This window comes from Babylonia areolata, chromosome 13 (genome assembly GCF_041734735.1).
Source record: "Babylonia areolata isolate BAREFJ2019XMU chromosome 13, ASM4173473v1, whole genome shotgun sequence".
Classification (NCBI taxonomy): Eukaryota; Metazoa; Mollusca; class Gastropoda; order Neogastropoda; family Buccinidae; genus Babylonia; species Babylonia areolata.
This window is the reverse complement of record NC_134888.1, coordinates 404,898-419,115: the sequence shown is the minus strand read 5'-3', so window position 1 is coordinate 419,115 and position 14,218 is coordinate 404,898. Positions and strand designations below refer to the sequence as shown.

The 14,218-nt window shown below is 44.2% G+C and overlaps 1 protein-coding gene across 2 annotated transcripts in view; it reads left to right on the top strand.

The window, feature by feature from the left end:
• The window catches only part of LOC143288947 (uncharacterized), a 62,549-nt gene extending 50,949 nt beyond the window's left edge, over positions 1 to 11,600 (top strand). For both annotated transcript variants that reach the window (XM_076597628.1, XM_076597627.1), the window contains exons 7-10: positions 141 to 393; positions 2,043 to 2,291; positions 3,607 to 3,657; positions 4,775 to 11,600. In XM_076597628.1, the coding sequence (XP_076453743.1) occupies positions 141 to 393; positions 2,043 to 2,291; positions 3,607 to 3,657; positions 4,775 to 4,956 (735 nt within the window). In that variant the 3' untranslated portion in view covers positions 4,957 to 11,600. The remainder of the gene's footprint in view (positions 1 to 140; positions 394 to 2,042; positions 2,292 to 3,606; positions 3,658 to 4,774) is intronic.
• The last annotated feature ends 2,618 nt before the right edge of the window (positions 11,601 to 14,218 follow it).

The window sequence follows — 14,218 nt, the reverse complement described above, 5'->3', positions numbered from 1 at the left end:
CAGACAGACTGACTGACCAACAACCGACCGATAAACCGACAGACAGACAAACAAAACAAAAACGAAGATCCCCCCCACTTCTAACGATTGTCTCCCTCCTCCTCCTCCCCTCTCCTCCTCCCCGAAATTCTCCCGTACAGCCCCTGTGCCGAGGGAGCTGCCATGGCCTTCTGGACCTGGTTCGGATCCTCAGCAACCCCGGCTTCTCGCTGTACATGTTCTCGGGGTCCATGTGGATCTTCGGCGAGTCCATCGTCTACGCCTACCTGCCCACCTACGCTCAGGCGCAAGGGTCCACCCCTTTCCAGGCAGCCATCCTCATCACAGCGCTTGGCTTCACGTCCACCTTCTCCAGACTCGTGGTGGGCTTCGTGGCCAGCCACCCGTCTATAGGTCAGTGTGCGTGGAGAGGAGGGTGAGGTGGGGAGCTAGATGGGGGGGGGGGGGGGGGCGCTCTACTGGTTGATTCACCCGTTCGTTAGAAGAGGGGTTCAATGTCCCTGCATACCCATCCGTCTGTATTCACCTTCCCACACCCATCTACTGTTCTGTCTGTCATTGGTGGCCAGATATTTGTTCAAACACACTCCCAGACCCACCCGTATATCTGTCCATCAGTGGTAGTGAGAACTATGTTTAAACACCCTCCCTAAACCACCCGTCCATCTTCCCATCAATAGTAGTGAGAAATGTGTTTAAACACCTCTCAGACCTACCCGTATACATATCCATCACTGGTGGGAGAAATGTGTTTAAACACCTCTCAGACCTACCCGTATACATATCCATCACTGGTGGGAGAAATGTGTTTAAACACCTCTCAGACCTACCCGTATACATATCCATCACTGGTGGGAGAAATGTGTTTAAACACCTCTCAGACCCACCCGTATACATATCCATCACTGGTGGGAGAAATGTGACACCATCCCAGACCTACCCGTATACATATCCATCACTGGTGGGGGAAAATGTGTTCATCCCTCCTGACCCACACATCCATCTGCCCATGGAATGGGGGGGGGGGGGGTAAAGAAATATGTTTAACCATCCCCGACCCACCCGTACATCTATCCATCCTAGGTATTGAGAAATGTGTTCAAACACCCTCTCAGATCCACCCGTACTTCGACCCATCAATGGAGGTGAGAAATGTGTTCACCTTCCCAAACCCACCTGTACCCGAATCTTTGGAGTGACACGTACTTTCCAGTAGGGTTAATGAAGATGTGTTATATTATATTGTATTGTGTTGTATTTGTATTGTATTGTATTGTATTGTCTTATATCTGAGATTGACGAAAGCCTACAGAAAGAAGCTGTTATCAAACCGAGAGCTGTGTCATCAATGGTTTTCTCCACTGTAGTGGGAACACATTCACAGCTCAGTCTTGTAAGAGTAAGACTCAAATCAGGTTGCAAGATTGCAGTGGCTCTTTGTGATGCAGCCTTGGGGGCTAGTTGGCCTTTGGGGACCATCCCAACGCCGACACTCCTAATATGTTGTTGACAGAGAGAGTGGGAATGAACTCGTACTGCCTCGTGTCGTATAGTACTGTATCGTATCGCATCATATCGTATCATAATGATTGTATTGTATCGTATCGCATCATATCGTATCATAATGATTGTATCGTATTGTATCATATCATATCATAATGATTGTATTGTATCGCATCATATCGTATCATAATGATTGTATTGTATCATATCGCATCATATCGTATCATAATGATTGTATTGTATCGCATCATATCGTATCATAATGATTGTATTGTATCGTATCGCATCATATCGTATCATAATGATTGTATCGTATCGTATCGCATCATATCGTATCATAATGATTGTATCGTATCGCATCATATCGTATCATAATGATTGTATCGTATCGTATCGCATGTATCATATACGATCGCATCGTATCGCATCGCATCATATAGTATCGTATTGTATTGTATTTATCGTATAGTACCGTACTGTCTTGTAGAGTGTCGTACCGTATCGCATTGCATTGCCTTGTACCACATGGTATCCTGCAGGTCCTGACCTGATGCACGTGGGCATGCTGGGCCTGTGCGGCCTGTTCACCCTCACCTTCCCCCTCTACTCCTCCTCCTTCACGGGGCAGCTGGCCTTCGCCGCCATCTATGGGCTGTACGCTGGGGGCCTCTCCTCCGTCATCAACATCGTCATCATCTCCCTCATGGGCGTCCAGCACATCGCTCTGGCTTTCGGCCTCATCTGTTTCGGCCAAGGCATCGCCTCGCTGGCTGGCCCCCCCATCTCAGGTCGGTGGACTGGGGTTAGGGTTAGGGTTAGGGCATCGCCTCGCTGGCTGGCCCCCCCATCTCAGGTCGGTGGACTGGGGTTAGGGTTAGGGTTAGGGCATCGCCTCGCTGGCTGGCCCCCCTATCTCAGGTCGGTGGACTGGGGTTAGGGTTAGGGTTAGGGCATCGCCTCGCTGGCTGGCCCCCCTATCTCAAGTTGGTGGACTGGGTTTTTTTTTGTTGTTTTGGGGGTGAAAGTCAGTTCATTGGATGAATTGGGTTTTTTTTGTGAAGGGGGTGGGAGGTCAAGATGGTTTAGGAATGATGGTGATGGCGACAATTCCTGGCTGCCCCCACACCCCTATCTGAGGTCAGTGGACTCCAGGTGAAAGTTGGTACATTGGGAGGGTCGTTTTTTGTTTTTTGTTTTGTTTCTTTCTTTTTTTTTATTGGGGGGGGGGGGGGGGGGTTGTTTTGAAGCGGGTGGGATTTAATGATGGCTTAGGAATGATAGTCATGGGGACAATTCTTGGCTGCCTCCCCCCTGTCTCAGGTCAGTTGACTCTTTAAGGTGAAAGCTGGTACATTGGGAGAGTAGGTTTTTTTGTTTTGTTTTTTGTTTTGTTTTGTTTTGTTTTGAAGGGGATTGGATTTAAAGATGGTTTAGGAATGATGGTGATTGTGACAATTCCTGGCTGCCCCCCCCTATCTCAGGTCAGTTGACTCTTTCAGGTGAAAGTTAGTACATTGGGAGGGTTCATTTTTGTTTGTTGAGGTTGTTTTTGTTTGTTTGTTTGTTTGTTTTTTGAAGGGGGTGGGATTTAAAGATGGTTTAGGAATGATGGTGATTGTGACAATTCCTGGCTGCCCCCCTCACTCAGGTCAGCGGACTTTTTTTTTGGTGAAAGTCAGTTCATTGGGTTTGTTTGTGAAAGGGATGGGAGGTGAAGATGGATGATGAATGATGGTGAAGGTGACAATTCCTGCCTGCCCCTCTCTCCCTACCTCAGGTCAGTAGACTTTTTAGGTGGAAATCAGTTCATTGGGAGTGTTTATTTATTTTGGGGAGTGTGAGGGGTGGGGTGGTGAAAAAGTATGATGGTTGAAGATGGTGATGGTGACATTTCCTAGCGGTTTTGTCATGTATAAAAAAAAGAGTTGCCCATTACCGGTAATGCGCAAGTTACCGCTGTAGAGCATGGCATATATAAACACAAGCCTCACACATTTCAAAGAAATAAATACAGAAATAATCAGGGTTCATTTAGTAATATGAATATTTGTCGTTGTTGCTGTTGCTGTTTATTATAATATCTTCTCTCTGTGCTTTCAACAGGAGCCATTGTGCACGCAGGAGGAACATATGACGACGTGTTCATGTTTTCAGGTAAAAACAACAACCCAACAAACCGTTTGTCTAGACTGTCTAAGGGACAGTGTCTCGTTTACAAGGACGTGTGTGTGTGTGTGTCTGTGTGTGTGTGTGAGTGAGTGTTTGTGTGTGTATATGTGTGTGCATGTGTGTGTGTATGTATGTGTGTGTGTATGTGTGTGTGTGTGTGTATGTGTGTGTGTGTGTGTGTGTGTGTGTGTATGTATGTGTGTGTGTATGTGTGTGTGTATGTAAGTGTGTGTGTATGTGTGTGTATATATGTGTGTGTGTGTGTGTGTGTGCATGTGTGTGTCCCCAATCTCTGTGAGTCATGTTTTCTGTAAAAAAAAATATCATACAAGGTTTATAATTACTGTGGGAGTAGAAAGAGTGTGATGTGGCAGTCATAGTCTTTTTCAGGTTTAGGGGCATAGAAAATTCATTTGCTTTCTTTTGGATCCTTGTTTTAGTTATCAAAAGCAACAATTTCAACAATTATGTGTTTGTATTGTGTTATACATGCATGTTGACCTTGAACAATGCAGGTGATTCTTGTCACATGACTAGGAACAACATTATCAACATTTATTTACACACATGATTTGAATGTACTGTTTTTTACTTGTACCTCCACTGATAGAAAACATACTTTATTTTGTAAAAGAAAAAAAGGGGGTGGGGGGGGGGGGGGGAGAGAGATGTAGCCCATTCTTTCTTTCATTTTTACCCTGTATGATTGCAGTTTATGATCTGATACTCTCGTTTTCGATAAAATTCCTCTTCACACAACAACGACAACAATGATGACTAAAATATCACCAACTCATGCTCTCTCTCTCTCTCTCTCTCTCTCTCTCTTCCTCTCCTGAATGGTATATAGAATTTGTCCATTTTCCTGCACAAAGCATTTAAATTTAGAGAAATAGCAACCTTGTAATATGTTTTGCTAATGTATTTGTGCTTCATGTGATTTTGGTTTTCTCGTGCTAATTCAAACAAATGCGACGCAACAAACTGTTGTTTCTGTACCCCTTCATAGAGGCTATGGCCTGATGAATAAATCATTCGTATCCGTCTCGCTCTCTCTCTCACTCTCTCTCACTCACTCTGTGGTGTGTGTGTGTGGACACAGGGTCGCTGCTGCTGGTTGGAGGTTTCTGTGGATTCCCCATGGTGCTGTGCAGACCTCGCCCTTCCTCACCTTCACCCCCTCCCCCTCCCCCTCCCCCACCGGAAGAGGAAGTTGAGGAGAAAGTAGGGGAGACCACTCCAGCCGTCAGGATCCGCATGAAGGGAGACACCAGTTATACTTGAGTCTCCACCCAGGACTTTTTGTGATTTTTTGTGCTGTTTTCTGTCGATATGTTTTTAAAGTTTTTCTGTTTGGTTTATGGTCATTTTTTATGGTTTAAAATTCTGGTTCACTTTCATTTGATTGGTTAATTGGGGTGTGGTGGTGGAGGGCATTTTATTTTAGCATGTTTCAGTTTTATTTTGTTTTGTTTATTTATATTTTTATTTTTTTATTATTTTTTTTGTTTTGTTTTATTTCCTTTCATTTTGTTTTATTTCATTTTATTTCAGATCAGTTTCGTCTATATCATACTCCAGCCAAATGCGTTTACCACGGGTTTGCCTTATCTGTTTTGTGTTATTGTTGTTGTCTGTTTTATTTGTCTTTGTGGATTTGGTTGTCTGTTTATGCCGAGGCAATAGGAAAGAGATGTTTCCAATTCAGAATCAGGAGGAGATGATTCCAGTTTTGAATCAAAAAGAGATGTCTCTTTTCAGTTCTGAATCAAAGAGAGATGTCCCTTTTCAGTTCTGAATCAGAGAGAGATGTCCCTTTTCAGTTCTGAATCAGAGAGAGATGCTTTCAGTTCTGACTCACATAGAAATACTTTCAGTTCTGACTCACATAGAAATACTTTCAGTTCTGAGTCACATAGAGATATTTTCAGTTCAAAATTAGAGGGTTTTTTTTCATTTCTGAATCGGAAACAGACGCTTTGTTTTCTTCTAATCCGTGTTTGAGATGTTAGGTTTTTTTTTCAAGTTCTGAATCAGAAAGAGATATTTTCAGTTTTGAATTACATGGAAATATTTTCAGTTCTGAATTAGTAAGAGGTGTTTTCAGTTCTGAATCAGAAACAGACGCTTTTTTTTTTTCTTGTAATCCGTGCTTGAGATGGGTTTTTTTTCCAGTGTTAAGAGGTGTTTTCTGTTCTGAATCAGAAACAGACACTTTTTCCCCCCTCTAATCCGTGCTTGAGGCCTGCAAGGAAAAAACGAAGACATTTATTGCCATTAAAATGGTTTAAAGACTAAAATGACACTCTGTGACACTAAAATGGCATGTTCAGGGCGAGGGTGTGTGAATGTGTGTGTGTGTGTAGTGGGCTGTGGTGTGTGCGCGTGAGTGTGGGAGGGGGGTTGGGGAGTGTATGCAACCACAGAGTCACTTGCACAACAGGCCGCCCACATGGGTAGTGCCGACTGAGAGCTGCCTGTAGGTGCTCGTCATTCGTTTCCTGTCTCAATCAGTCAGGCTTCAGTCACGCCCACAGGATGAGTGAAAGGGGAGAGAAGTGGAAGTGATGCCCCGAGTGTGTCTGTGTTAGAATGTACTGGTTTTTTTGTTTGGTTGGGTTTTTTGTTTGTTTGTTTGTTTGTTTTTGTCTTTGTTTATTTTTTACACATGTATTCATTTATCTGTCCACTTTTAATTATTTAACGAACTGCTGTTTTCTTATTTTCCTTTTCTTTATTCTTACTTTTTAATTTTGTAAGACATTTTGACAACATATTCAAGTATTGTAAAGACTGTTTAAAAAATATGTATTACGTTATGGATATTCACAGAGTATGGCTGTTGTTTTATTTTTGTTGTTTATGTTGACAAGATAGGGAAGGATATGCCTGCGAGTCTCAGGCCATGTTCACTACTGTGCGAGCATGTGTGAGGAGAGTCTTTGAAATGATCAGAAAGAAACAGATCTTGAGCTAAATTACTCTGATTTTAGAAATACGATCTTCTTTTCACAAGATGAGTACGAAGGGAAGGGCAGTGGTGGGGGATGACTGTCAGGCCAATGAATACAGTTTCTGTGGTACATGTTACACATAGACTTTTGGTGAGGGGAGAGGGGGGAGGTGTCGGGGTGCACGTTGTAGGTTGTAAGATTTGCACGATTTCGAGTTCCACTTAGTACACATCACGTGAAACAGCCCCGATCGTAGTATGCAGTGTGAATTATCCTTGATTTACTTCCTTTTAGACACCAAGGCATTTCAGAATGCTACCGCATCGTTGATTCAGTGGACTGTGTCCATAACATGAGTACGTTTTATTTATTTGTTTTTTTGTTGTTGTTTTTTTACTTGATCCACGTTTATCAGCGGATCATTACACATCACTTTGAAATGGCATCATGCCCCAGTGTAACTGATATGATTCCATATCACTCACTTCCGGTTTGTTGTGTGGAACAACTATGCTGTACTGATTCCCACGTTATGCTGTACTGATTCCCACGTTATGCTGTACTGATTCCCACGTTTACCAAAGCAAAGTGTTTCATTCCATTGTCAAAACGACAGCTGTTATGAGAACATGTGTGGACTCAAAGAACTATTTGTTTTGAAAATGTTATGATGGAAAACCAGATAAAGAAAACAAAAAGGCGAAGAAGAAGCAGGAGGAGGAAGAGGAGGAAAACCAGATAAAGAAAACAAAAAGGCGAAGAAGAAGCAGGAGGAGGAAGAGGAGGAAAACCAGATAAAGAAAACAAAAAGGCGAAGAAGAAGCAGGAGGAGGAAGAGGAGGAAAACCAGATAAAGAAAACAAAAAGGCGAAGAAGAAGCAGGAGGAGGAAGAGGAGGAAAACACAAAAGAGAAAAGGAGATGGAAATCAAGAGAGAGATATTTATATATATGTTTGAAGTTTGGGTTGTTGTTTTTTTCATTCCTCTGTATTCATTTTACTGGCGATGATATTATGGCGCTATAGGATACAAGACGAACACCGTGGCAGAGTGGGAAAGGCATAGGACTTCTGATCCACTACAGTGTTCTGTCGTGTTCAGGGTTGGGGACCCCGTTCTGATTCACTACAGTGTTCTGTCGTGTTCAGGGTTGGGGACCCCGTTCTGATTCACTACAGTATTCTGTCGTGTTCAGGGTTGGGGACCCCGTTCTGATTCACTACAGTGTTCTGTCGTGTTCAGGGTTGGGGACCCCGTTCTGATTCACTACAGTGTTCTGTCGTGTTCAGGGTTGGGGACCCCGTTCTGATTCACTACAGTGTTCTGTCGTGTTCAGGGTTGGGGACCCCGTTCTGATTCACTACAGTGTTCTGTCGTGTTCAGGGCTGGGGACCCCGTTCTGATTCACTACAGTGTTCTGTCGTGTTCAGGGTTGGGGACCCCGTTCTGATTCACTACAGTGTTCTGTCGTGTTCAGGGTTGGGGACCCCGTTCTGATTCACTACAGTGTTCTGTCGTGTTCAGGGTTGGGGACCCCTGTTCTGATTCACTACAGTGTTCTGTCGTGTTCAGGGTTGGGGACCCTGTTCTGATTCACTACAGTATTCTGTCGTGTTCAGGGTTGGGGACCCCGTTCTGATTCACTACAGTATTCTGTCGTGTTCAGGGTTGGGGACCCTGTTCTGATTCACTACAGTATTCTGTCGTGTTCAGGGTTGGGGACCCCGTTCTGATTCACTACAGTGTTCTGTCGTGTTCAGGGCTGGGGACCCCGTTTCGGCATGGTGGTGTATCCTTTGGGGAAAGGCACTTTACTGCGGTTTTCCTCACTCCACCCAGGTGTGCACATGTACCTGGCATCGGTCGGGGAAGTTCAGAGGGTAATGATACTGCCAACATTGTTCTTGAGCGTCACAAAATTCGCCACTCATTATGGCGGTTAGTGAAACAGGTTTACAGGCAATGACAAATCATTTCTTCTTCACAACAGTATTATTTTTTTAAGTGTGAAAGGCAATCACAACCCCTTTTTTACAATCGTGTTTGAACATTCATCAAGCGGTGAAAACTTAGAATTGCTAACTTGTAACACATGTAAACTATACATATGCCACCTGCTGCTGTGTTAACAATAGGTGCAGTGCGTGCAGTTATGGTGTTCAAAGAGGCAGAAGTTGTTGATTATTGAAGTCAGATTTTTAGAAATGAAATCAAAATCAAGTCACAAATCCCATGAGACAAACTCTACAATGTACAAAGCAAATAGGAGTTTCCTCCACTGGGAAGAGGGTGGTGTGGCTGAGGATGTATTGTATTTCCGAGAAATAGAATCATTTTAGCACCTGTCTGGAGAGTGAGGAGGTCTGAAGAGGCATCATATTTCCGAGAAACACAATCATTTTAGCACCTGTTTGGAGAGTGAGTATGTCTGATGATGCATTGTGTTTCCGAGAAACAGAATCATTTTAGCACCAGTTTGGAGAGTGAATGTGTCTGATGATGCATTATATTTCCGAGAAACACAGTCATTTTAGCACTGATGATGCATTATATTTCCGAGAAACAGAATCATTTTAATACCTGTTTGGAGAGTGAGTATGTCTGATGATGCATTATATTTCCAAGAAACAGAATCATTTTAGCACCTGTTTGGAGAGTGAGTGTGTTTTGAGGATTTATTATGTTTCCGAGAAACAGTATCATTTTATTCGTTCCGGGAAGAGAGTGAGTGTGTTTTGAGGATTTATTATGTTTCCGAGAAACAGTATCATTTTATTCGTTCCGGGAAGAGAATGAGTGTGTCTGAGTACATTTCTGAGAAGCAATCATTTTAACACGTGCTTTTGATGAGTCCTGTCAAGGTCTTCAGTGTCGGCAGATTCATGGGGGACTATGGTTGGAGGGACGGGGTGGTGGTCTCCACTCTGGGGAGGGAGCGGGAGGGTGAGGGGGGATGCGCTAACTCAGTCTGGCTTGACTAAGCCATTATTGTTGTCAGTGGGGGGGTTGCTAGGTGGTGTCCTGAATATGTTGAATCAGAACAGGCACCACTGAACGCCAGTGATCAGCCCCGAGATGGGTCTTTCACGGTCGTCTGTGCTACAAGCGACATGATTTGATTTGAACACCACCGTAGTTTACTACTCAGCGACAGTGCAGGGTTAACTCTGTCGACCAAGCATCGATGGTTCCCTGTGTACTGCCGACGCTGGAACTGCGACAGATGAGCCGAGCCGGATGTGTCCGTTTGTGGGGGAGGGGAGGAGTGGGGGGGACTCTGAGTGACGTGGGAGGAATGCCACTGAAACGGTGCAGATGAAGGATGAATCACTTGGCACCAAAGGTGACCGTTCGTGTTAATGACTGTTCTGCAGGATGTACACATCCTGTTTGGTGGAGATTTTTCTGATTGAAGTATTCAGATATACCGTTTACACCCATGGCTGAGAATGTGTACATGATGCTACAGAGCAGTCACAGAATGTGTACATGATGGTACAGAGCAGTCACAGAATGTGTACATGATGGTACAGAGCAGTCACAGAATGTGTACATGATGCTACAGAGCAGTCACAGAATGTACATGATGGTACAGAGCAGTCACAGAATGTACATGATGGTACAGAGCAGTCACAGAATGTGTACATGATGCTACAGAGCAGTCACAGAATGTGTACATGATGGTACAGAGCAGTCACAGAATGTACATGATGCTACAGTGCAGTCACAGAATGTGTACATGACGGTACAGTGCAGTCACAGAATGTGTACATGACGGTACAGTGCAGTCACAGAATGTGTACATGACGGTACAGTGCAGTCACAGAATGTGTACATGATGCTACAGAGCAGTCACAGAATGTACATGATGGTACAGTGCAGTCACAGAATGTGTACATGATGGTACAGTGCAGTCACAGACACCCCTTGTTTGTTTCATTGCTTTGTTGAACTGTTGAATTCCAACGGTTATGGCAAATATTGAGTGATTTTCTTTTGGTGAAAACGTACTGTTTTTTTCAAGAGATGGTCCAATGTAAACTATACACACATGCATGTAAACTGCCTTCTTTGAATCGTTTGTTATGAAAGACGTCAGTTTTGTCAAAGCCGGTGTTCTTCAATTCGTTGATGGATATCATGTTTTGACAAAGTCATAATGATCAGATTGTGTGAGTGGGTATCCAACATTGGTTTTAATTGTGTGTGTGTGTGTGTGTGTTGGGCTGTGGTGTACGCTTGTGAGTGTGTTTTAGTGCGTGCGTGTGCATGCATGTATGTATGTTTGCATGTGTATCTGTGTGTGCGCGTGCGTATGTGTTTTTGTGTGTCCGTGCCTCTGTGTGTGTGCGTGTGTGTGTGTGTTCACGTGCGTGTGTGTCTTTGTGTGTCCGTGCCTCTGTGTGTGTGTGTGTGTGTGTGGGGGGGGGGGGGTTCGCGTGCGTGTGTGTCTTTGTGTGTCCGGGTCTCTGTGTGTGTATCTGTGAGTTGCATTGTGTGGACGTGACACAGTCCTGTGATGAAAGCTGCAGGGAGCCATGGTAAAAGCCACGGGTTGTCAGTGACGTTATCTAGGATTTCTACGAGCTGGTGTTCTGACGTCCCTGTGTCACTGTTGTATACGTTGTCGTCTTCTGTATCGTCATTTCCCTGCTGTTCCAGGTTTTAGAAACAACAGCAGCATCAAAGAAAGTCGTCAGTGCTTACAAATGGTAGTTGAAGACCTTTGGTAACAAAGTCTGGAAGACAATCTGTAACTAAATCAAGAAGACAATCTGCGACATGTCAAAACTGTATTTGTGGTTTATACTCAATAACAAAACATTGACAAGCATTTTACTTGTATACTATATAATTATATCAAAACAGTTTAAAGTTGCGTTTCATGTCAGTAATATATTCCTGTGTACAATCAGAAACATAACTCATGTGACCTTTTTCTTTTTTGCTTGTGTAAATAAAACATTGATAAATATTTCTAATCTTCTGTCATTTTTTTTTTTTTGACTGCTGTAAGAACGACACGTGTCTTTCTTTTACATGCATGCGTATACGAGTGTGTGTGCGTGCGTGTGTTTGTATCTGTATGTGTGTGTGTGTATGTGTGCGTGTGTGTGTCTGTATGTGTGTGTGTGTCTGCATATGTTTGTGTGTGTATGTGTGTGTGTGTTTTCGCAGAGGGCGAACGCTTCTTTCGATGTTTTATATTAGTTTGGTGATAAAGTAACTGATGTCAATTGAAAAAACAACAACAGCAAAACAAAATACAACAACACACACACACATTAAAGAAAACAACAAGCAGAAACACACACACACACACACACACACACACAATTCCAGATGAATCGAGAAAATATTGACCGACCTATATTCTTAAAGAAAAAGGAAGAATGAAAAATGTTCAGACATACAGTCAGTGCTGCCTGTAATAACAGAATAATATCAAAAACAATTCTAATCAAACAAACAAACGAACATGAAAAAACGCATTATAACACAATATCACTTTTTCCTCACAGGATATATTTTTATATCCATCTACTTACCCCCCATCACCAACCCAATCACTCAGTGCCGGAGCCAGACAGAGTAATTGCACCTCCTGTAGTGAAGATCGCCAGGATGTCCCCCACACAACAGTCCGGTTCCAGTGAATCAGCCGACATTTTGACACGAACTCCACACCAGTATGGAGGTTGAAAGGTAAGCGATGAGGCCAGGAGCCTGTTGCATTGCTCGGACGGAAGAGCCTAGTATGGTCGTAACCCGCTACTGTGTGTAGTATGGAACTGACCAATGGCGTAGTTCGGTCAACGTAGGCATTTAGTCACGTGTAACTGTCAAAAAGTTAGAACCAAGCAATGCAACTAGCACCAGACCATTATGATAGGGGCGTAAGAAAGGCCATGATTATACAATTAGCACCCCCACACCCGAAAATATGTAGGACTTAATGATGATGTATTTGGATAAGGATAACTGACGTTCGTTGCTATGCAAGTCAGCTGCAGTTTGCGACAACGTCACGAGGACGTGCTCCACGCTTTCTGTCATGACATATCGCATCATCTGATTGGCTGGTTGCATGCAAAGCCGTATGTGGCGCCCCCATTGTCGGAATTACGAGAGTGACGCGACAAAGAGATTTACCAGTGTCAGCCAGGCCCGAGTGAAGCAGGCACCAGCTGTGTTAGGAAAATGGGGGTGGGGGGGTGGGGGGGGGGGGGGGGGAATCAAAACATACATCAACGTAGCGGATACAGTCTTTTCATCTGACCCTGTAAGCATACTGGACTCTGAATAGGACTGAGCCAGAGATGGGGAAATGCCGCAAATGATGATTACGTGGATGGAGCCTGCGTCCTCCCAGCCCGTCAGCCCGTGACGCCAGCCACTTCGCCACGGCTGCTGGTTCACTGCCCGTATCTCTCTGTAACCGTCCCTATCTCGGGTCCAACCTGGGCAACAGGTGGGGGGTTTTTTTCTATCCCGATCCGCGTGTTTTACTGGTGTAACATCATAGAATGACTCCCTCCACAAAAGTACTCCTGGAATACTTTTTGGTGTGTAAACTTGGAGTTTAAAAAAAACACACGACTTCCCTCATAATGAAACTACCTCCCCTCCCCCACCCCCTTCATAGAACGCAGAAGTATGATGCAGTCTAAAAACGGCAACCTTTGCTTTTTACTTAGATTTTACACGAGAGTTATCTTGAGTCAGGACACACCTTCCCCCAGTCTATAAAAGAGAGACTTCCAGGAGTATTTCTTCTGAGACATGCCTAGAAATGCTCCAGTGAGTACATTTGAATTGTTGGAGGGGTACTCCTCTTGTGACTGTGAGTAGACCTGTGACATGCACAAGAGAAGGGACAGTTTTCTCCAGATGGATTACTCCCTTCCATGCCGCGTCAGTCCAGCGGACTGACTCAAAGAAATAAGTATACACATGCACGTTCACACACACACACACACACACACACACACACACACACACACACACAGAGTCTCAAATCGCAAATGCGCACGGCGAACACACCACGAGCACACATCTGCACGTCTGCACGCCGGCACGAGCGCACGCGTTTTCTTCGCACGGACATGGACACGTGCGCCCTGTCCCTTCTTCACACACGCTCGCGAACGTGCAAAAAATAATACACTCACATGGCAATGTATGTGTGAATCACTATGATGGTAGCAAACCTGGAGAAGGAGGTGAAGGGGAGGGAAGAGGGGGTTCATTCTGAGCGTATATCATTCATGCAGAATTCGGTCTCTTTGTGGTGAAACGCTGCCAAGAAATAATAATAATAACAGTATTTATATAGCGCTGAATTTTGTGCAGAGACAAATCTAAGCGCATTCACACCAGTCATTCACACGCATGCATAACTCTAAAACTGAAGAAGAAACTGAAGACAAGGAAGAGGCAGGGGAGGGAGGCTCTCTTGGGAAGAGGTGGGTTTCAAGACCAGACTTGAAATAGCTGAGTGCGGAGACCTGACGAAGCGAAAGAGGTTGTTCATTCCAAATGCAAGGTCCAAGAACAGAGAAAGAACGGCGTCCAACAGTGGGGTGTTTGA